The following is a 22,395-nucleotide window of genomic DNA, read 5'->3' on the forward strand; positions in this document are numbered from 1 at the left end:
TCTGATGTCACCCAGCTAGGGAGTAGAGCAGTGACCTGCCCAGGCATAGCACGGGTTAGATAGGAAGTATCCCTCAAAAGGCTCAAGGATTGATGGCTTTGTCCCTGGTTGATGGATCAAATCACTGTAGAAGTAATGGACATCTGGATTCAGGTCTAAACAAATAAACAGACAACTCAATCTACTGAGGAGTCTGAAACCTCACTATTGAGATAGAATGGCACTACTGAGAGGATGGGCCAAGTCGGAGGCAGCAGGTGACTGGGAGCAGCATGCCATCGAAGGGCGTGTCTCAGCCACTGTCCCATGCACTTTAGTAAGGCTGTGGCTTTCAACTAATGGTGAGCATAAAAGTCATGTCCAGATGTCAAAAGCAGGATCTGTGACAGCGAATCCGATATGCAAATAGCTCTTCTTTCTGGTGAGGTACTCAAAGACACTGCCAACACCACTGGGACGCGTTTCCGACACTCAAAAGTAAAAGGAAATGCCAAATTTCATAATTCACAATGGAAGGAAATACTCTTTCAGCAAAGGGTTAGTAAAAATAAAGACATGATTTTTTTTTCTTCCTTCTAAGTTCAGCAACCTCTTGAAGACAAGCCATAGAAGACCCTTGTCCTACGCTAAGAAGCTTTGTGGAATAACTGGGGGAAAAAATCATTAAGTTTACTCATTAAAAGACTACACAGGCTGAAACAATAGACGTTCTCCCCTTTGGCATAGAAATCTACCAGCCTCTTATAGTATTTGAGCAACAATGAATAGAAAGGAATCCTCTGTGTCCAGTGGCCACTGGCCAGTGCTTTGGTTGAGAACCAACACTCTGGTTGGCATTTAAAGCAGACACTGCCCCATACAAGTCCTTCTCTGTCAGAGAGGGACACAGATGCACTACTATCTAAGATCACTACACACCAAACCCCCCATAATTGCAGCACAGAACAAAACTGCTAGCTTTTGAGAAAGGAAGCTGACGCTCTGAATAAATAAGAGCGTTTTTTTTTTTCTACGAATCTAAATCAACAGTCTCACAGTGATTTGAGAACAAGGCTTACTTGTAAACCAAAAATGAATGGCAAGAACAGAAGGTAGAAATTTAGCTTAAGTTTTGGCTAAAGGTTTTTGTGAACCGAGGCTGTAATGTGGACTCCACTGAGCAGTAGAGTCATCTAATATTGTGATGTGTCTGACCACTTGCTGGTGTTTCAGGAGTAGATCTGTGCTCTCTGATTTCTAGCTGGAAAGCTAGTCAGTAAAACAGGCTGGGATTTGGTGATATCTTTGTGGATCAGAGGAAGTTTGTCCACAGTCACCTGAGGCTCCTGCAAGATAGAGGCTGAAGTAGGGTCAACAGGAACCAAAGACAACATAATTTTTATTTTCAAATTCTTTGCCCTTAAAAGAATCTGACCTTTGTATGGGATTTTCTAGACAAAGACAACACAGTAGAAAAAAAGGTATTTTGTGATTTTTGACTGCAGACCTTAAACGGACAGTCAACTCTCTAGTCTCAATTTGAGAGGCCTGCTGCCACGTTGTAAGGAGTTCCAGGCTAGCATGCTACCTAGGAGGCTCCAAAGACAAAGCTCTGGAGAGGGATCCCCTGCTGGCTAACCCAGCTTTAGCCAAGATCCAGATGGATACAGATGTGTATGTGTGTGACCTCAACCTACCCTGACTGAATCAAAACACCCAACAAAGTCCAATCTCTCCACATGCTTGTGAGAAATAATAAACTGTGGCCTTATGTAAATAATGAGAGAGAGAGAGTCCTAGTCAATTCTTTTTCCCTGAGAGACTAGAGTTCCTAACTTATCTATGAATTGAAAGCCAAGGTCCAACCTATCTTTCTTTGCTCTTAAGTTAAATGTTTATTAGCATTCAGAAGAGGGTTCATTATTATGACTATTATTATGACTTCTGTGCGTACATAGTTTGACAACATACATACCTTGCTCCTGTGAATACCCTGCCCTACTATATCTCTAAGGCAGAGAGAAGACAAATGTGTACTGAGCTTGAACATTTTGTAGATCACACAAAACAAGAGAGACAGTTTCCTGTGTGGTCCTACCCAAACCATCAGCTCCCACTGTCTTATCCTCCAGGACAGAGAACAGCCATGAGCATCATCTGGCAGCAGACACGCTAAGTATGGTCAGACTCTTGTCAAGGGATGCAGCGAGTAGAAGTCTTCATCTGGCAGTGTCCCATCCCTGAGCCTATCTCAAGATGATGGTCACCATGACCTGCCCACATGTGATAGCTGAGTGGCTGAGGTATTTTGGCCTGATGGAAGTCCTCTTCCAGAGCTCCCTCTGGCTTATCTTGCCTGCATCTTATTTTATCTTCCATCTTTCCAGCCCTCCTTTCCTGCTTCTATTACCATTGGTCCTTAGGACATAATCCCTAAGGTCCTTAGGAGACCCCGATTGTAGCTTCCATGTGGTCTTACTCATTGCCAATGATTTCACAGACAAAACAAACCAAAAAACAAACAAACAAACACAAAAATTCCCAGGTGTGATGATTTGTATATTCTCGGCCCAGGGAGTGGCACTATTAGAAGGTGTGGCCCTGGTGGAGTAGGTGTGTCACTGTGGGTATGGGCTTTAAGACCCTCATCCTAGCTGCCTGGAAGCTAGTATTCTGCTAGCAGCCTTCAGATGAAGATGTAGAACTCTCAGCTCCTCCTGCACCATGCCTGCCTGGATGCTGCCATGTTCCCACCTTGATGATAATGGACGGAATCTCTGAGCCTGTAAGCCAGCCCCAATTAAATGTTGTCCTTATAAGAGATGCCTTGCTCATGGTGTCTGTCCACAGCAGTAAGATCCTAAGACAGCAGGTCTGGAGACATAGAACTCAAGAGTCAGGACACACCTCTCTACAGAAGGCAACAGTGTTGGGGGATGGGTGGGGATGAAGATCTTTTTTAAACAAGTGCTATAACAAATCCAGGGCACATTCTGAGTATTAATCTATATCTGGTAATATAGACATAGGTATATTTGTTCTGAATATTTTTATTTACTCTGTTTTTAAAGAACTTATCTTCTCTTACCTAGTTGAACGTCAAAGTTGCATGGATTACTTTTTGCCTCCTTTTATAATGTCAATACCACCAAGGGCTTGCTGAGACCTTTTTGAAGTCAATCATCCATAACAATCTCTCATAATACTTAAAATTGTAAAAATAAAACAAAAATCAATAAATTGTCAACAGGGAAATACAGGTATGGGGTCGTGGTGTTTTCTGGGTGTCTTTCCTCAAAGTCAAAGTCAAAGCATCCTCACCTGATTTTCATTTCCATTTACAGGCCTTTCGTGGCCACTCCCACTTATTCTTTTTTGAATTATGTGTGGTCACACACACACACACACATACACAAATCTACTCTTTAAAGTTAGTTTTAAAACTGTGCAGCTGGAGGGCTGAGGTGGTCTTATTTTCTGTCTGCACATTTGTGCCTCTCTCTCTTTCCTCCTCCTCCTAAGAGGTACGCTTGCCTTTAGGGAACAAAGTCTTGTATGTGGTCTGGATGCACTGCCAAGTACTATGGACATCACCGCTGCAGATGCACCCCATGGGCAAGCATGCAGCCCTGGGTCTGCCCACCAGAGTATCCCATCCCACTCTGCTTCCCTGTCCTCAGGCATCTCAGCACTCTCTGTGGCACAGTGGAGAGATCCAGATGTCCTGCCTAACATACACTATGACTTTATGGTCTTTAAAGCATTGAACAAGTTTCTCAGGTGAAGCCTCCAGTTCCCCATTTATAAATGAGTAAATGTATCACCGTAGATTACAGAGCAGCACCGGGGATCCCATAAACCCAAGGATAAAGACGCACCTGGCAGGCCACAGCTCGAGGTGGCCTCACTAATGCAGGAGCACTGTCAACCATCCTTAGCACCTCCCTTGCACTCCATCACATCCCTACAGAGTAACTGTCCTTACTCTGGGTTTGCAGAACAGGTAACTGGCCCATAGCTGGTAACTGGCCCGTAGCTAGTAAGTGGCCAAACTAAATTCAAACCAGGCTTATCTAAACCAATAGTCTGCCTTGTGCTCACTAACCAATGACCTGCATCTAACATCACCAATCTCCGGAAGAGTCAAGCTCGGAGCCACTGTGTCCCTTCCCTTCTCGACAAACATCAGGGTAGGTATTTTCCAGAGGTTCCTGAGACTGTGGCAGATCTCAAGTCTGAGGGATCTGCAGGACAGACTTCCCTCGGGGTCTGGCATAAGCTTGTCTGGGGATATGCTGCAAGGACTGGAGGTTCTTAGGACAGCTGGGAGGACAGAGCCCATGAGCACACTTCCTCTGAGCCTCACTAGCTTTTTCGAGACATGAACACAGAGTGAGCAACATCTCTCTGCCTGGAAACCTGTCTTTATGGCCTGGACATTATTTAAAGCTGTGAATCCATCACCAAGCAGGCAACCTCGTGAAGGTGATAAGCCACATTCTCACAGTAAAGCTACTAACAGGACACCATGTTTCCAGGGCCTCGCTGGCCTGAACCCATCCTATCACTGCCATTTGAAAGTTCTCCTGCAGCTGTAAATAAATATGCCTTTAAAATCTCTTAGCAACTTCCAATTGCACAAACACTAGAGCATACACCCCTGAACCCAACACCAGTCCCCACCATTCTCTTCCAGTTCTTTCCCAGCTCCCCTTCAGCTTTGGACCATGAGCCAATGTGCAGCTCAGGTCTCTTATCCAAGTCCCCATCCACGTTCTCTCTGCTTACTTAGCCACTTCTGACCTTTGTTAGTTAATTAATATCCCAGGTTCCTAGTTAAACCTCTTCTTACCAGTGGATGAAGCTGTCCTCACCTCCAACCCAGCTCTACAGCTCTCTTAAAACCCAGCGTCCTATGTCTACAGGGCACTGTAACCACCCGGGATTCAGTCGGTGCTTTAATTAAGACAGTCAAGTCTACAGTCTCCAAGGTCTCGTGCCCCAGGACACCACTGTGATCCCACCTTTCCATCATCAGGCATGAGGTAAGAAAGCATGGAATCAGAAGCAGGACTCTTAGAATCCTATTTCATCAACAGTAAGAAATGGGACTAAGAAGTGAGGAGAGGAGGTGGCAGTGGTGGTTTGAATGGGAGTGCCCCTGGAGTCCTGGAGCACTTCATCCTCAGTTGGTGGCACTATTTGAGAAAGTTTGGATGGTACAGTGTTGCTGGAGGAAGTGCATTACCAGGTATAGGCTTTGAGATTAAAAGCCTTGTGCCCTTTCCAACTCTCTCTCTCTCTCTCTCTCTCTCTCTCTCTCTCTCTCTCTCTCTCTCTCTCTTACTTACATTTGAAGATGTGAGCCCTCAGCTACCTGCTCCCCCACCATACCAGCTGCTTGCTGCCATGCCTCCCTCCCATGGTGAACTCTCATCACACTGGAACCATAAGTCAAAATTAACTCTTAATTCTATGAGTCAGTTTAACTGCAATGTTTCACCCAGCAATTGAAAAGTAACAAACACAGAAACAACTTATACTTAGCTTCTGGTACTTGGTGTCCTCACTTGGACAGTGAGATCTATGTACCAGTTATAAGAAGCTCCTAGTTGAAATAACTCATCCCTCGGGCCCTAAATGAATGTAGATTGATTCTGATACTTAAAATGTATAGTACAATACTTATGGCTAGCTGAGATTAAGTAACTTAGATTTATTAATTATGCAAAAGTTAATTTTGACAGACTTCTCACTCAGAAATGAGACTCTACTGAGGAATGAAAATAGGCAGGTAATTCAAGATTGAACAATCTTCACACAGAATAATTAGTGTCAATAAATGTTTTCAGTAAAGATTCAAAAATGGATATGATTAAACTGTTTTCTTCAAAATATTTAGCTTAGTGAAGTTTAAAATAGAAACTTGTTCCTCGAACAGTTCATCAATGTAGCTAGAAACCTAATAAATTTTTAACAGAAAATTTTAAAATTTTCTCAATGAGTCAGAATAACCTCGGGGGAAAATCCTTGGAGCCTAGTGGGGACCTGTGATCCTGGCTACCCAGGAAACCGAGGCAGGAGGATTGCAAGTTTAAGGCCAGCCTCAGCATCGGAATGAGACCTTGTCTAAAAATACAAGTGAAAATGGAGTCACGGATACAGCTCAGAGGTAGAGCACTTGCCTGGCCTAGGGAAGATCCCAGCTCTGAAGCAAACAAAAACCAAGCAGCCAGTCATCCATGAACTGGCACGATGTCTTCCTTTCCTACCTCTAGTCCCTCATCCCCAACAACCACCAAGCAGCTCCAAGGCACTGAGCCGGAGTTGGTGGGATGGGGTGGTCTTCTGGGCATGCTTAAAACATATACGCAGAATGTAGGTTCCCTGCTGTGAGGCAACCCCCACCCTATAGCCAGCCTATGTGGACCTCCTGCTTCTTCTGTTCATCTTTTGGAAACCACCTCAGTACCATTTTGCCTTTCAGTGTGTCTTGCCTTCACAGAAAGAGTCAGATGGCTTAGTGTGAGAGCAGTCATGGTTTTCTGACTGGTGAGTGGCTGATTCCTCTTTCTACCTCTGTGACACACACCGCCCTGAGCCTCAGTCTGGCTGCCTTAGTTGGTAGATTTTTGCAAGATGTAAAAAGAACATGTGTGCAGTCTCAGGTAGTGTAGCAATTAGCAAGACTGATGTGTGGGCAACCAGGGATAGGTGGCTGAGGAGATCTCTGTGTGCTTCTGAGATTTGCATCTCTCAGATGAGCATGGTGGGTCAGGGAGGTACCATCTATCTGCCCCCGTAGCCTAGATATCAACATCTAGCTTCCCCTTATGGGTTGGCTTTGAATGAAAAGTACTTTCTTAGATCATGAATTCCACCCTTTATAATTTTCCTTTTGCTATATGCATCCTTGTAAGCAACCCCTATAATGACAATAAAAGTAGAAAGAGCAATGCTCTCTGTGAATCACGTCAAAGGTTTCTGGCAGGAAGACAGAGGAACATCTGGGAAGTTTATGATCCAGACACTGACTAATTTCGCCTCTGGAGATGATACTCTCCCACCTTGCAGGATCGTGTTTCTCTGGTGTCTCCCCCTTCTAAGAGGAGGAAGGACATTAAATAAAGGCCCTACATTCATTTGACCTTAGGTGCATAAAGGTCACACACAATGCATTCATTAGGGGTAGGGTTATAGTAATTGGATAAGTGTGTTTGTACATGTGTGTGCACAAAATGTGGTCAAGGGCAAGCAGGCTACATGAAATCTTCAAAACATGAACAACTGGGTTAACTAATATGTTTAAAATAGAAGTTTTTCAAAAAAGTATACCAAACCAAAAGAAAGACCAGTAGAAAAGAAACTTGAAGCATAAAGAAGAATGTGGCATGGTCTTTTCTGCATTGTTGTTGTTGTGGTGGTGGTGGTAGTTGTTGTTGCGGTGGTGGTTGTTGGTTTGTGTGTGAGTGTGTGTGTGTGTGTGTGTGTGTAAATGTGTGTGTATGTGTTGGGGTGATTCTGAAGGATCTTTTGGTAATTATTTTCCTTTCCAGGCTAGGGGATCAAACCCAGGGCCTCAGCTGGGTGAACACCCAACACCTAAACACAGTCTTAGATGACACACAGAGAGAGAGAGAGAGAGAGAGAGAGAGAGAGAGAGAGAGAGAGAGAGAGAGAGAGAGAGAGAGAGAGAGAGAGAGAGAGAGAGAAATAGAACATGACCAGCCCATGAAGGAGTAGAAGCTGAGAACTGTATGAATATGACAAACAACAACAACAACATGACTTAAAATATTAGTTTCCAAAAGCTAAAGGAACCCAGGCAGGATGCACACCCAGTGTCCTGGTTTCTGCATGGTGGAAGCAGCATGGAGAGGAGGGTTTGCCTCAGCTTACAAGTCCTGCTAACAGTGGATCACGGAGGGAAGCCAGCACAGGAGCCATGAGGAGTGCTGCTTGCTTCCCCTGGCTTCCTGCTTTGCTTTCTTATGGACCACATGCCCAGAGGTAGCACCACTCACAGTGGGCTGGACCCTCTCACAGGGGTCCTTACCCCAATATAAATAAATAAATAAATAAATAAATAAGTAAAATAAGCTGTTACCCGCGTTCAACTGGCCAGGAAGAATGACGCTGCTACAGGATCCTTCTGCACACGTTTATTCAGTCCTGTTTCTTCTTTCTCTATATTTCCCTTGTTTATATCTCCCTTGTTTATATCTCTCCCTTGTTTATATCTCCCTTGTTTATATCTCCCTTGTTTTTATATCTCCCCCACTAATAGTAATCCTCTCTCGAATAATAATCCTCCCTCTAACCCGGGCCTCTCACTCTTATATACTCTCAGTTCCCATCCACGCACAGCAGGCCACGCCACCTCACCAGGCACGCAGCTTCAGCTAATCAGGGCAGCAGGGGCAAATCTCCACCAAATTGGATTCACCTGTATCCTGGTACACCTGCGCAGCACTCAAGATGTTTGTGTCTTATATGAGGAAGTCAGGTGCAAGTCATATGACTTAGCTGCAGTCCCTGGCGCCTTTGGGACTGCCGCCACACCCGCTCCCCACAATAAGCAAGCATTACAGACTTACAGCCATGTCTGATGAGGGCATTTTCTCAATTGCCATTGTCTCGTCCCAGGCATTCTAACTTGTTTCAAGTCAGAATAAAACAAGACAAGACTCACTCAATGCTGACAGCAAAAGGGACTGTCATCCTCATACCTCAAAGGTCAGAATAGTAGAATTGCTAGAAAACAGCACACAGGTAATCTTGAAAGGTGATAAGCGGAACAAAATCACCTTTAAAGCAGGATCAAGAAAGCTAATGTCTGACGTGTCATCACAAGGGTACAGAAGATGACAGAAGCCACAGCCTTCAGGAGCTCACAGAAAACAGCTAAATCCTATTTCACTAGACACGGCCTTCCCAATTGAAGGAGATAGAAAGGCACAAATAGGCAAAAATAGAGAGCATGCTGTCAATGTACATTTTAATAATAAATACTAGAGAAATCTTTTGAAGGGACAAGAAATGCACAAAAGGCTGATGTTTTCTCACAGGTTAAATGTGTGGTGGATTCTCAGTGAGTGTCAGTTGGACCAAATGCTGTAAACAGTGCCTGTGTATAGGAGACATAGAAGTGTTGTGTTTTTAATAGCAAAAACCCTGGGAAATAGGCAAAGATGTAACTATTCTGAGGTTCTCACATTTATCTGAAAAACAGTAAAATTCTAATTTATATTAGTATTAAATAAGCCTAGAATGCATATTGTGCTAGTACTGTTAAAAAAAAAACAATTTCAAAAGAATGATAACTCAAATGTATTGATGGAAATAATAAAATGACATAAAGCTCCAAGGAGTTTTAAACTAAAGGAAACAGAAACATAGAGCCAAAGGGACAATACAACAAGACAGTAGATTAAAAAATCAGTGATTACATTAAATGCAAATGTGCAACTCTAAATTCAAAATATTGTCAGGATCCACAAAAAATAAAACCCACTATACTGCATTAAAAAGTATGTCGTAAATATGGTGCAATAAAATGACAAGAAGGGAAACACTGATAAAAAGAAAAGTATCCCATGTGTACACTTTCAAAAGAAAGTTGGCATAGTTGCTCTACCATCAATCAAGTCGCCTTAAGACGAGAAGCATTGCTATAAACAAACAGGATAATTCATAAGAAAGGAAGATTTAGTGCCAGGAATGTGGAACAAGGAGTTTGTGGCTGTAGGCAGTGAACAGCACAAAGGAAAAGGAAAAACTAAACAAACTTCAAATATGGCAGCAGATTTTAAGAGATCTCTCTTGTTAACTGTGGGCAAGAAAAGATAAGGGAGGGAGAGATGGAAGGAAGGGACACACCCACACCCACAGAGGAGTGAGAGAAACAGAGATAGAGGAGACCAGAGACAGAGAGAGAAAGAGACGGGGTGGGGTGGGGAGAACTGTTCTACACAGCTCTAAAGCCTATGAAGTACAATGACCATCAGGGCAGGCAACATCTGAGGGTGTGAGAGTAGATTTTCTTTGGCCAACTAGCAGCCATCCAATTAGGCTGAAAGCCCACTCAACAGGAGGAACTTCATGCCTGGTTTTATAAACCTAGCCAACCAAGCAACATGGCTGTTGAAGTCATAGAACTTAGTGAAGAGCATTCTCCTGCCAATTCTCTAAACTAGTATAACCACCAAGTACATTCCAGAAATCAGTAACTGATCAAATGTGGAGAACAACGGACTGGGCGGGGGGTGCCTGCTGACAGCACAGCCCTTATACCTAGAGTTCATGGAGCATTGTAGCAGAGGTTATGGAAAGATTGTAAGAGCCAGCGGACAGGACATCTGCCTCCAGATAGTGTCTTCTATATAAGACAGAGTTATACCCATGAAATTAACACTATGGCCACCTAAAGAAGACTCACGTAAGAACAGCACCCCTTGACATCCCAGCATAGATGGAGGAAATCTCACAAGGCCCTAATCCCAAAGAAGAGCAACAGCCAACTAGTGACTAATAAGAAAGACTGAGTCAATCCTGTCAGAGATGAGTCCTCCGTTAGGCTATAGAGTCTCACGAAATCAGCCTTAAATGCATATACCTATGAGCATATGTGTATATGTGCATGTATAACAATAATTTGGAGAAGAAGAGGTCATGAACTTGAGAGGCACTAGGGGGCACAGGAATTATGGGGGAAGGCTGTCTGGGAGTGATTTTGAATTTTTAAAATAATAAGTGTAAAAAAATGTTTTTAAAAGACCTTAATTGACATAAAAAGCATTACAACTAACAACCAAAGAATGTGGTTGCTTTAAAAGTATACAGAAAATGTTTGCTAAAACAACCACTTTGAAAGCCAGAAAGTAAATTTTAAATGGTTGAAACCGGAAAGGATATGTGGGTTTTTAAACCACAAAGCTATGATAGCGTATATCCCCTTCTGCTTATAGTAAATTCAAGAAAGGAAGAGTCACAATGCTTGAAAATTAAACACTACACTTTAAAACAGCCCACTGGCCAAAGGAGATAAAACACAATGGGAATTGTAAATACTTAAATTATTGAAACTATAATGAATCTCTGTGTAGACTTAATACCAAGCTTAACCTATATATAACAGACATTGAATGCACATATAAAGAATAGGCTGAAGCTTCATCATCTAAGCCTCTGTCTTAAAGAATTTTAAATGATAACAAATAATTCACAATAAAGATAATAATATGATAAAGGCATAAATAATAAAATAGGACACAAAACTACAATGGAAAAATCAACAAAGGTAATATTATTTGTTACTTGAAATCAGTAATAATTTCGTTTTGCCTCAGGCAAGAGAGAAATAAATTTCTGATATCACTACAGGTCTTTAGGAGGACTTAAATGAAAGTTGTAGGAGCTCATAAATTCTAAATTTTTAGGTGAAATTGAGTAGTTTGTGGGGAAAAAAAACCCTAAAGCCTATAATAATGTTTTCTTAGAAACAGGAAAATTCCATTAATTCTCTGTTAAACTGAATACATGCTTTGAAGTCTTTTCTTCATGGTCAGACGGCCTTACCTGCACAGTTCCCTAACACTGGCAGTTATTACTGGACACTAGAATGGGAGATGCTGACTGAGGCATGTTACAAAATTCACAAAAGACTGTTTTCAAAACTCGAAGAGAAAACTCCGGGAGTAATACTTAAGCTCTAAGTGGAAGTCACTCTGCAGAGACTGTGGGTCAGCTAGCGAGAGATCTTATTCTAGTTATTTCTCCATATGGCTTATAAAAACATGTGCACATATGGTGGGAGGAGGTTGCACTGAATTTTCTTCAAATAACTGGTCAAGTTCCCTTTGCTTCCCAAACAGACTGGGATTTTCTCATTAATGTTGCTCCACTTTGAACTTTTCTATCATTTCATTATGTCCTCTGAGATGCCTAGACTTCTGTCTGTGATGACATCTGTGATCTTAACTTTGATAATGGTGCCATACGTTCTCCGTTGAAGACTGGGCTATAGAGCGCACATACTTACACCTTGACTGTTTATGACTTTGCTCACAGACAGCCATAGCTTACTGGCCTTCGTGCTTTGTGTTTACATTTACCAACCTAATCCTACAACCTGTGTGCCCCAACTGTTTGCATACCTGATGGAATTTGCCCACACGCCTCACATAACCAGCCACTTCATTATCCGATTTGAAGATCTTCCAGACCTTTCGACGTGCCCTTCTGTATGCTCGGGATCCCTTCCAGTCCATGGCCATCAAGGAGCGCTCTGTCAGGGCAGCCGCCACGATGATGTCCAGTTGGCCATTGTAGATGAGAACCTGAAATGAATTCCAACTGTCAGCAAACATGAAATTGAGAAGGAATACTAAGGGGCAGATTCAGGGATGGAGGGTGAAGATGAAGCAGACAGAGGTCCCTAGAGGCTGCCCTAGCAGATCTGATGCTCACTTGCTCCCAGATCACCACACAGGCCAACAACCTGAAAGAAACTCCGATCCCATCTCAGCTAGTAACAGCCTTCCAAAATTAACTTATCAAAGTCAACAGACAACTGTGTCCCAAAAGATAAGCAAAGAGGTTTTCCTGGACTCCGTATGATGTTGATCTCTCCAGTCTCCAATTTGGTCTGAATGCAGACCTCTGGTTGAGTTCTCAAATTGAATTTCACTGTGTATGCTATCTCTACTTTCATGATGCAGCCTTCTTAAAAGATTTAAAACAGAACTTAAAAGCTGTGTGTGTGTGTGTGTGTGTGTGTGTGCGCGCGCGCGCGCGTGTGTGTGTTCATGTGTGCATAAACAAGGAGGTTACATTGTAATGGAACCAAGAGACACTACACTTTGAAGTCCGTATTCCCTAGTCCGCCTGTGTCAGGTTTGAAGCAATTACAGCTTCTTGAAACAGGAAGATAGATGCAAATTCTCAAATCCATTGGCCCCATGCTACTTCTTTGGCTTTACTATATCATATCCATCCATGCAAAGGAGTCCTTCCTTTCCAGAACAAATCTTTCCCTCCCACATAAATGGAGACCGTAGAGAATGTCGCAACAGCTTGCTTTCTCCCACACAACTCAAAACTTACATAGAAAGGATTTATAAATATGGATACTCTCTGTTCCCTGTAACCCCATTTTGCACTCTACAAAAAGAAAGAAAGAAAACTAAGAGGCATACAACTATGCATGTTGAGTCTCATCATAACCAAGAACGTAACGAAAGCCAACAGCCTGTAACTGGTGAGTAGCTAAGTGTTCAGTGGCTTAGGAGTTCTCTGGACTGATATAAAGTCATTTAAGTGAGGTGGGATATGCTTATCCTAGATTTGAAATACGACTGCTGAAAGTCAGACATAAGCCACATCACAATGACCTCACACTCTCTATATACAAACACACACATGTGAAAGGAAACGTTTGGAAAATGATGTGGTTCCTTAATTCACACGGTAAAGACCTGAGCCACTTCCTCCCTTACCTTTTGTACTTCTGACATTGCTCTCGAGGGACTAACCTCTTCGTCACTATAAAGCATCGACATTTCACCCAAAGGAGGGGTTTCCTAGATTCTATGCAACCTTTGATCTGCTCTCAGGCTCTGTTTTGGCCTTTGGTTCTGTCTTCAAATTGGCTATCAAGTGTTCTGCCGCATGTTTCCATCTCTGCGTGGCACAGACTTCCTAAAAGGCTTTAACATAATTAAAAAGCCCAGGACTTTGACACACTCCCAAGCCTCAGACAGAGGTGGGATAGGATTCAGGCTAAGATGAAAGAGTCCTGGGCCTCCACCATAGGAACATGTTGCCTTTCATGTTGCTCAGTCACCCTCGCCACCCCCTCTCCAACACGGGAACGCAAAGGGAAAAGTCCTTGATAGATTTAAGGCCATTTTTAAAGATTTGACTCAACTGAGCAATAAAATATTTGCTATTGTTTATACAAAACACCGCCTCAAAGGCTCCCAGTACTTATGGCCTGCACAAAGCCTCCAAAGTATGGAAACAATTACCCGTGGTGGGGACCAGCAGACAAAGCTCAAATTCCTCACTGTTCTCAGAAGGCCTCATTATGGCTGATTAACAAAGATAATCATGTACAAAATAAGTCTCCTTCCAGAGTTCAGTGAAAAGATTCAGATTTATTAGCAATTTGCCAGGTTGTTCATTCATCTGGGCTCTTCGTGGCCACACTGCAAACCAGCATCTTCTCTCAGAAGTCATTGAGAGCTATTTTTTAAAAATATCGTCACTGTATCTTTTTTATTTTACACACACACACAGTTTATACACACAGACACACACACACACACAGACACACACACACACACACACACTGTCTTCAGACACGCCAAAAGAGGGCATCAGATCCCAATACAGACGGTTGTGAGCCACCATGTGGTTGCTGGGAATTGAACTCAGGACCTCTGGAAGAGCAACTGGTGCTCTTAACCACTGAGCCATCTCTCCAGCCCTCATCACTCTATCTTAAAAACCAATGTAAGATTTTGTTGTTGTTGTTGTTCACTTATTTCTTGCTTCATTCTTAAGGGACAATAACTAAAGTCATAGCTTAGAGGCTTGTCTTCTCAGTACTACAGGATATGTTTGCTGATCTAAACTGAAACACAGCCTACCCCTGACTGTTTTCCTTATTATTCCAAACTCTTCACAAACCAGAACACCAACATTCTAGAACAAGGCAGTGAGGATCCAATATGCACAATCCTTGCGTGTGCAGAGTGATGTAGAAGCTCACCTTGGGGAGCAGCCAATGAATATCATCTTTTCAAGGCAGGGAAATTACTTTTAATTTCTAAAAGGCACACAAATCAAATGCAGCCAAAGAGAAATCAAATAAATGCTTGTGACCATCTTGGTTGCCAGCTTGGCTAGCCTAAGAGAAGTCTAAATATTTTTGCTGAAGCATGATCCTGCATGTGTCTATGAAGGTGTTTCCAGAGATAACTGGGGTGTAGGTTAGTGAACTTAATGGGTGTCTTAGTTAAGGTTTCACTGCTGTGAAAGGACACCATGACCAAGGCAACTCTTATAAGGCCAACATTTAATTGGGGCTGGCTTACAGGCTCAGAGATTCAGTCCATTATCATCAAGATGGGAACATGGCAGCATCCGGGCAAGCATGGTGCAGGAGGAACTGAGAGTTCTACATCTTCATCTGAAGGCTGCTAGCAGAATATTAGCTTCCAGGCAGCTAGGATGAGGGTCTTAAAGCCCACACCCACAGTGACACACCTCCTCCACCAGGGTCACACCTTCTAATAGTGCCACTCCCTGGGCCAAGCATACACAAACCATCAAAATGGGGAAACACGTTCCTTCAACATTGAATGGTACCCTCTAACACACTGGAGGACCAGATGGAACAAAATGTCAAGAATAAGCGGGAGCCTGTGAGCTGCATGCTCCATCTTCAGCAGATGCAGTGTGGTATTGCCATTGCTCAGAGACGCCAGACTCAGATTCTCCGGGTTTTCAATGCACATTCACACCTGTCAGTCCCTGGGGTTTGGGTGCGTGGCTTCTTGGTCTTTATCAGGCAACCTCTAGACTGAATGAGTTGGTCAGAGAGCCCAGAATCCAGCAGCAGTGAGTGGAGAAGCCCAGATAGATGCTTGTAGTCGGGAAGCCACAAGTGCATGCCATCTATCCACATCCAGAGAGACACAGAGAATTAGGGCTGTGCTGGGTACCATACGCCTGCAAACAGTGAAAGATGCACACACACCCTGGCTGCTCCCACACTGGTCAATAGAGATCTAATCCTATCTGTCCTAGACTGAGGAGTTTCCCAGGATCGGGACTTTCAGTGCTAAGAGCAGGGAGTCACAGAAACTTTCCCACTGGGTATGCAGGTAATTAAAGCAAAGGAAGTCTAGAGACAAGGAGAACAGAGAGACGTGAGATTTTAGCTACACATCCTTGTCCATAGTACATCAGATTAAGCGTGGAGCAAGGAAAGACAGTTGGAGCTGTTTTTCAGAGTTCAGAGATGAACCAGGCAACACCCTGAATGCCCCAGCCCACCCACCACCACACGCCTGCCTGTCAGCTGTGAGGCTGATAAAGGGCAAGTCATTCTTGGAGCATTTCCCTTGCTCTGTGGAGGGCCAGCTGGTTAGCTCAGTAGGACTGGTTGTTGTGTACTAACATGGAAACATGCTTATTGTATGGAAAAAGTCGATCAAAACCTGCAGCCTACTTGTTTATACCCTGTAATTGCCATGTTTTTAAACCACGTGCATCCTTTTAATCTAAGAGAGAATGAGGAAACGTGATGGCAGCTGCAAGGAGCCAAAGGATGTTCAACTTGTTTGTGCTTGGTCGGCATCCGAGTCTTTTAGGTCACATGGTAATAGTACTGTCCTAATGAAAAACTGCCTAACAGGCAGGGATACTCAGGGCAAGCCAGGTGCTGCAGTTTGACAAAGAATATGACTGGGGAAAGAACCGGCAAACTTCCAATACTACTAGTCCCCAGTTTTTCATAGCAACTAGATAAAACAACTTCATGTTGGTTCATAGAAAACCTCATCCCTAAACTGAAGTGTTCACGATAGAGCGGTTAAGTGATAAGGGTGGCAACTGTCTCTTCATCTTTGATAAAAGGTAGAGGGTGGACCAGTGGGTGACTCGGCCGGTAAAGTGTCTTGTCACCAAGCTTGACTGACTTTCACCCCTGGAACCTATGCACAGGAGAGAAATTTCTTCATTTTAGCTCTCTCTTATTACATCCATGTGTCCTGAGGCACAGCCGTCCACGAGTTTATAGATCACACATACATTAATACATTTAAAAGTGCAAAGACACGGCACAGCAAAAGTGTTTTAATTTGTATTCTGTGCATCCCTCTAAACATGGTGTTATTCTTACTAAGGCAGGGGCTACAGACAATATAGCTACTGTGTTGCTATGGAAGCCATGAGTGTATGAGGTATTTGGGGACTCATGGATCCCAGACCTCCAAATTCTTACCTACAATTCCTTCAGAAAGCAACTGAGTCCTTCTAAAGGAGAAAATGCTGATCCCTGTGACTAAGTGATCAGTGCCCCTGGGAACTGCAGTGGGGGGGGGGGTGAATGTGAAACCCAGTTCTTGCCTCCATCCGCAACCTTGGGCACTTTGTCCATCTCTCCTGAGGGTGGCTTTCCTTGATTTTTATTATAATTTTGTTTTTAGTATGTATTCATTATTAAAATCCTAGGTTTCATCATGATTTCTGTGTTCTGTTCATTTTACCCCCACATCACTCTCCTATCCATCCTTTTCCTTCCTACTTTTTCTCCCTGTTTACACACACACACACACACACACACACACACACACACACCCCTATAATGTACATAGGAAAGAAAACATCTGATATTTATTTTCTGAGCATAGTTTCTTATAACATGATCTTTCATTCAATTCACCTTTCTGCAAGTGCAAAATTCTGTTTTCCTTTCTGGCTCAATCAAACTCCACCCTGTATGTATCTATCCAACCTTTGCTTTATCTGCACGTGCTGACAGACATCAAGGCAGAGTCCGTAACTTCACTGTTGTGGACAGTGCTTCAGTAAGCATGGATGTACAAGTGCCTCTGTGGAATGCTCGTTTTGCGTTCCTCTGTTATGTACCCAGGTGTGGTGCAGCTGTGCCATGTGGCACTTCTATTTTTAGTTTTCTCAGGAATCTCCATAATGACTTCCATAATGGATGTGTCAGCTTACATTCCCCCAAAACAACATAGAAAGTTCCATCACCAAGACCACCCCGTCCTTGCTCGCCAGTGTTTGTCCTCAGTTTTAGTTTTTACAATGACCATTCTGGGGGGGGCGGGGGGGCGAGGGGGGATGGAATCTCCACTGAGTTTTTTGTTGGTCCTGGTTATGTGTGTGAGAGAGAGAGAGAGAGAGAGAGAGACAGAGACAGAGACAGAGACAGAGGCAGAGCAGGAGTGTATATTTACGTATATAGGCACACACATGCATGTGAGGAAAGAGTACAACACTGAGAATCATTCTTCAGGGACTGCCTACTTTTGTTTGTTTTCTGTTTGTTTTTGTTTTTATTAAGACAAGGCCTCTCACTGGCCAAGAAGGAAGGCTAACTGGCCAGAAAGTCCCAGAAATCTTACTGTTTCCACATCCCCAGTGCCAGGATTGCAAATGTCTACCTTCCTATACAGTTTTGGTTCATGTTGCCCTGAGGGCTATGGATGCTGAAGACTTTTTTCATAGATTTCTTGGACATGTGTACTACTGTTGGGCATTATCTGTTCCATTCTTTTGACTGAACAATGATTGGATTAAATTTTTGATGTTTTAATTTTGGAGTTCTTTATGTAGCATAGATATTAATCCCCTGCTGGATGTATGGCTGATAGTGATTGCCTCCCATTCTGTAGGTCGTCCCTTTATTGTAATGGTTTCCTTTGATGTGCAGGAGCTTTTCAATGTTATGTGCCCACTGGTAATGTCTTGCTATTATTTCCTGTACTAGTGGAGTCTGTTTCTGAAAGTCCTACATCCTGAAGCATTTCCCAGTGTTTTCACATATGTAGTTTCAAAACTCATGCCTGTGGTCTTCCTGGGTTACTGTGGAATGCCATGAGCTGCTTGAGGAAAGGACTCTATGCTGTGTCTGCCCCACTCCCTACTTCCATGAAATCTACGGTTGCTTCCGGGATGGGGAGTCCACTCTTCAAAGTTTCTATACCGTGTTATGTGGAATCGCCTGCTGTTTGTCTAGTCAGGTCCACTCTGACTTCTCTTGTTAACTGCTTTTGGTGCCCTGTATACACTGAACATGGCTCCTCAGAGACTGTCACTCACCATCTCCCTCTCTGCAGGAAGTACTGGTATATGAATTAGGATAAGAGGCTCAAAGCTCTTCACTTACAACTTGGCTGGTGGGCAAAGGGACACAGGGAACCCTGAACAGTGTACAAGCTCTCTGCCCTCTTTGGTTCCTTTCTTTTCTCTGTCCTTCATCCATTCTGAGAATTTTGTGACCCAATAATGTCTTTCAACCAATAATTCCATGTTTCCACTGCTAAAAACTGCAAAATCTAGATGCAAACAGCACTGGACCAGTGCCATTCATGCCTGAATGCTGAAGCCAGGAGCACCATGGTGAGTCTTGAGGTCTCTGCATGCTTTTTTGGGCACAGACATGGTGACATCCACACAACAGAAGTGAGAATCAATCAGATGATTCTCTCAGAGCTCCCAGCATGAAACCTGATGTGCATTAGCTTAGAGAGTTTTGTCTCCCTCTCATCCAGTGTTTTGACTCCCTCTCATCCAGTGTGCTGATTACCTTACAATGGCTTGAAAGGACCCATGAAACACTTTTGTTTGTTTGTTTGTTTGGTTGGTTGGTTGGTTTGTGTCTCTCATTCTGGGTAGTTGTGAGCCACCATGGGTTGCTGGGATTTGAACTCACGACCTCCGGAAGAGTAGGGAAAAGTAGTCGGTACTCTTACCCACTGAGCCATCTCACCAGCCACAGGAAACACTTTTAAAGTAAACCTTCATGTTCTATGATGTTTTTTCCATGAACAGGTCATGAAGGTGCCCAGCAGAGTTTTTTTGTTTTTTGTTTTAAACATGTAATGAAAATTCATTTCAGATGAAATTCACACACAGATCCTCAGCAGGATGCCAAGCAGCCAGGATAAATCTGTGTGATAAATCACACACACACACACACACACACACACGCATACACACACACATACACACACACACATACACACACACACACACACTCATACACACACACACACACACACACACACATACACACTCTAACTCTCCAGAGAACAATCTTCCAATACTTATTTTATGCACATTGCTTATAACACCTCAGTTTTTCTTGAAAAGTTGGAACTATAAATTATTAAATTATTAATACTCTAAAAGCACTTAAAAGTCTGGAATTTAACATCACAGGGAATTTCCCTCGCATTGAATACTATTATGCAACAGTGGTAAATGTCACAGAAGGAAGGGAAAAAAAAAGCCTTCTTGAACAACATTAGAACACAGTTTTGTTCTGTCTTGGCAAGTATGCTAAGCATCTTATAGAACTCCCAGAAGGCCAGGGTTATTAATCCCATTTTAGATGCAAGGAGGCTAAAGTTCACATCTGCCGAAGCCCAAACCATGCTTCTAATAAGCTTCTTTTGCAGTGCAGCTCTGCCAAAGGCCTCTATTTACAGATAGAAAACTAAAGTCACAGCTAATATATAATCCTTCGTAATGAGCCATGCCTGCTTGTAGCTAAGACCACAGGCCCTGCCTGTGTTTGTACTCTAGCCCTGCACCAAATAGCAGATACACCTCAACTAAGCTACTAGGCCTATCCACCAACATTTCCTCACACATAAAACGGGGATGAAGGCACACAGGAAGTGGGAGAATCCTGTGATTTGTGCACACAGTGCTCACAGCATTCTAGGCATGGGGAAAAAAAATCAACAACAGCATCTCAATAATAATCTCATCACAGCCACCTTTGAAACAAACTCCACCCCATCTCAGTATTTTCCAAATGAAATGTGCAGCTAAGGCCATAAGAATTAGGATCTGACACAGCTGTGGTGGATAAGCCACAGCATAACAGCCAGTAGAAGAGGCTTGTAAAGACCACATGGAATGTGCACACAGGAGTCTTGAACTCTAGCAACCAGGCCATGTGCTCACTGGGTGAGCTTTGTTATGTCACTAGCTCATTCTCAGCCCTAGATTCTCCTGGAACAGTAGAATATCTACAGCTCAGAGTTTGCGGGAGGGGGGAGGTGCCGTGTCATCCATAAAACTTTCCTGTAATTTGAAGAGCAGGATTCTACCCAGGCCATTGTTACTCCTTATCAAGTGCAAAGGCAAACTTTAAGTATGGATTTCTACTACAGGACAAAGGTCTGTCTGTATTGAGTGCCTGAGACCTGTATTCATCAGCCTGATGCGTGGCTAAGCAAGAACATGGGGCAGATTTCCATCACACTACAGCCAACCAGGAGGCAGAAAGCGAAGCCAGAATAATTACCTTCAAAGCCCCAGCCTACTGACTTCTGCCAGATAGCCACCACTTCCTAAAGGTTCTACAACCTCCAAAATTAGTGCCACAGCTACAGAGGGAGAGCGTGAACTTGTGAGCGACATATCAGATTCAAGGCCCTGACAAATTCTAACCCACAGCATCATACATTTAGAAGGTGGAGCCTTTGGATGTGACCCGTCATGAAGTTGAGCCTCTTAGCCATGAAAGGTCCCCGGGAGAGTTCTTCTTCTTTGTAAACAAGAGATGATACCAGAAAGGAACAAGTTGTATTCCTAAGAGGACCCTGGCTGCAGCCAGCCACACTGGTATGCAATCTCAGATGTTCAGCCTCCAAAACTGCAAAACAAAGTCCTATTGTTTTCAGATTTCCCAATCTACCAGATATGCAACAGGAGCATAACAGGGAAAAAGGGAAGTACAACAGAGAAACCTGACCGACCTGCACTCTTCCTACCCCTTCGCCACGACGAGCTTCCCCACAGACATGGCTCTACCTTCCCTAGTGTCTTTACACACAGACCTTAGGATGGTGGTCTCCTACAGACAGCATTAGTGCTGATACTGTCTTCTTATTTTTAAGAAAAGAAAAACATATATTTGTCTATATCCATTTCTCTGTCTGTGAAAAAAAAAAATCAATAGTCTCAGCCCAACCCAGCTCATTTATTTCTTCCCTTTCCTGGACCTGCAGGCAGTTGGGTGTCCAGCTGGATGGAAGGGAAGTGGCCTTTTGTCTCTGAAAGAGCTGAGAGCATTCTCACTTAGATATGCGATGTGGTGTTTGTTTGATTGTTCAGTCAGCACATGCTTGTCCAACAGGCAAATATTTATACAGGCAGCTGAGGGGCCAAGCACCTGGGAACAGATAGAAGAAAGGGGTGACCCTTGTCCTGATGCAGCTGACTTGCCTAAACTTTGCAAAGCAATGGTCAATCAGAAGAGGAGAGGCAAGCTTGCTCTTTCAGGCTTGATGTTTTCCTCAGAAGAGTGGCCAACATCAGTCAGTTTCACTCTGGCCTTTCTGAAGGGCTAGTCACTTTAATAAGTGACACCATAAACACTTCAGTTTCTCCAAGTACATGAATCAGCAGTTCCCTGGGGGAGTAGCTCAACAAGGGAGCTGCTTTCTCCTTTAAGGGGATAGTGGTCTTGTTGGATCTGTCTTAAGGTCATAGCCAGATACCCTTGCAGGAGCACCCCACAGCCCCAGGAGAGCACCCCACAGAGCCATCATGGAGAGGCTCCATGCTCCCTCAGCCTAGACTTTGCCTCAAACAAATTAGGGGTGCCACAAGGTAGAAAGAGAGATGTGTGCTCTTAACATAGCC

General features: G+C 43.4%; 1 protein-coding gene across 10 annotated transcripts in view; it reads right to left on the reverse strand.

Moving 5' to 3' along the window:
* Positions 1–22,395, reverse strand: part of Cpvl (carboxypeptidase, vitellogenic-like) — a 105,553-nt gene that overhangs the window by 11,169 nt on the left and 71,989 nt on the right. For all 10 annotated transcript variants that reach the window (XM_006506615.4, XM_006506619.3, XM_006506617.2 and 7 more), the window contains one exon: positions 12,135–12,317. In XM_006506615.4, the coding sequence (XP_006506678.1) occupies positions 12,135–12,317 (183 nt within the window). The remainder of the gene's footprint in view (positions 1–12,134; positions 12,318–22,395) is intronic.

The sequence above is a fragment of the Mus musculus genome, chromosome 6, assembly GCF_000001635.26.
Source record: "Mus musculus strain C57BL/6J chromosome 6, GRCm38.p6 C57BL/6J".
NCBI lineage: Eukaryota > Metazoa > Chordata > Mammalia > Rodentia > Muridae > Mus > Mus musculus.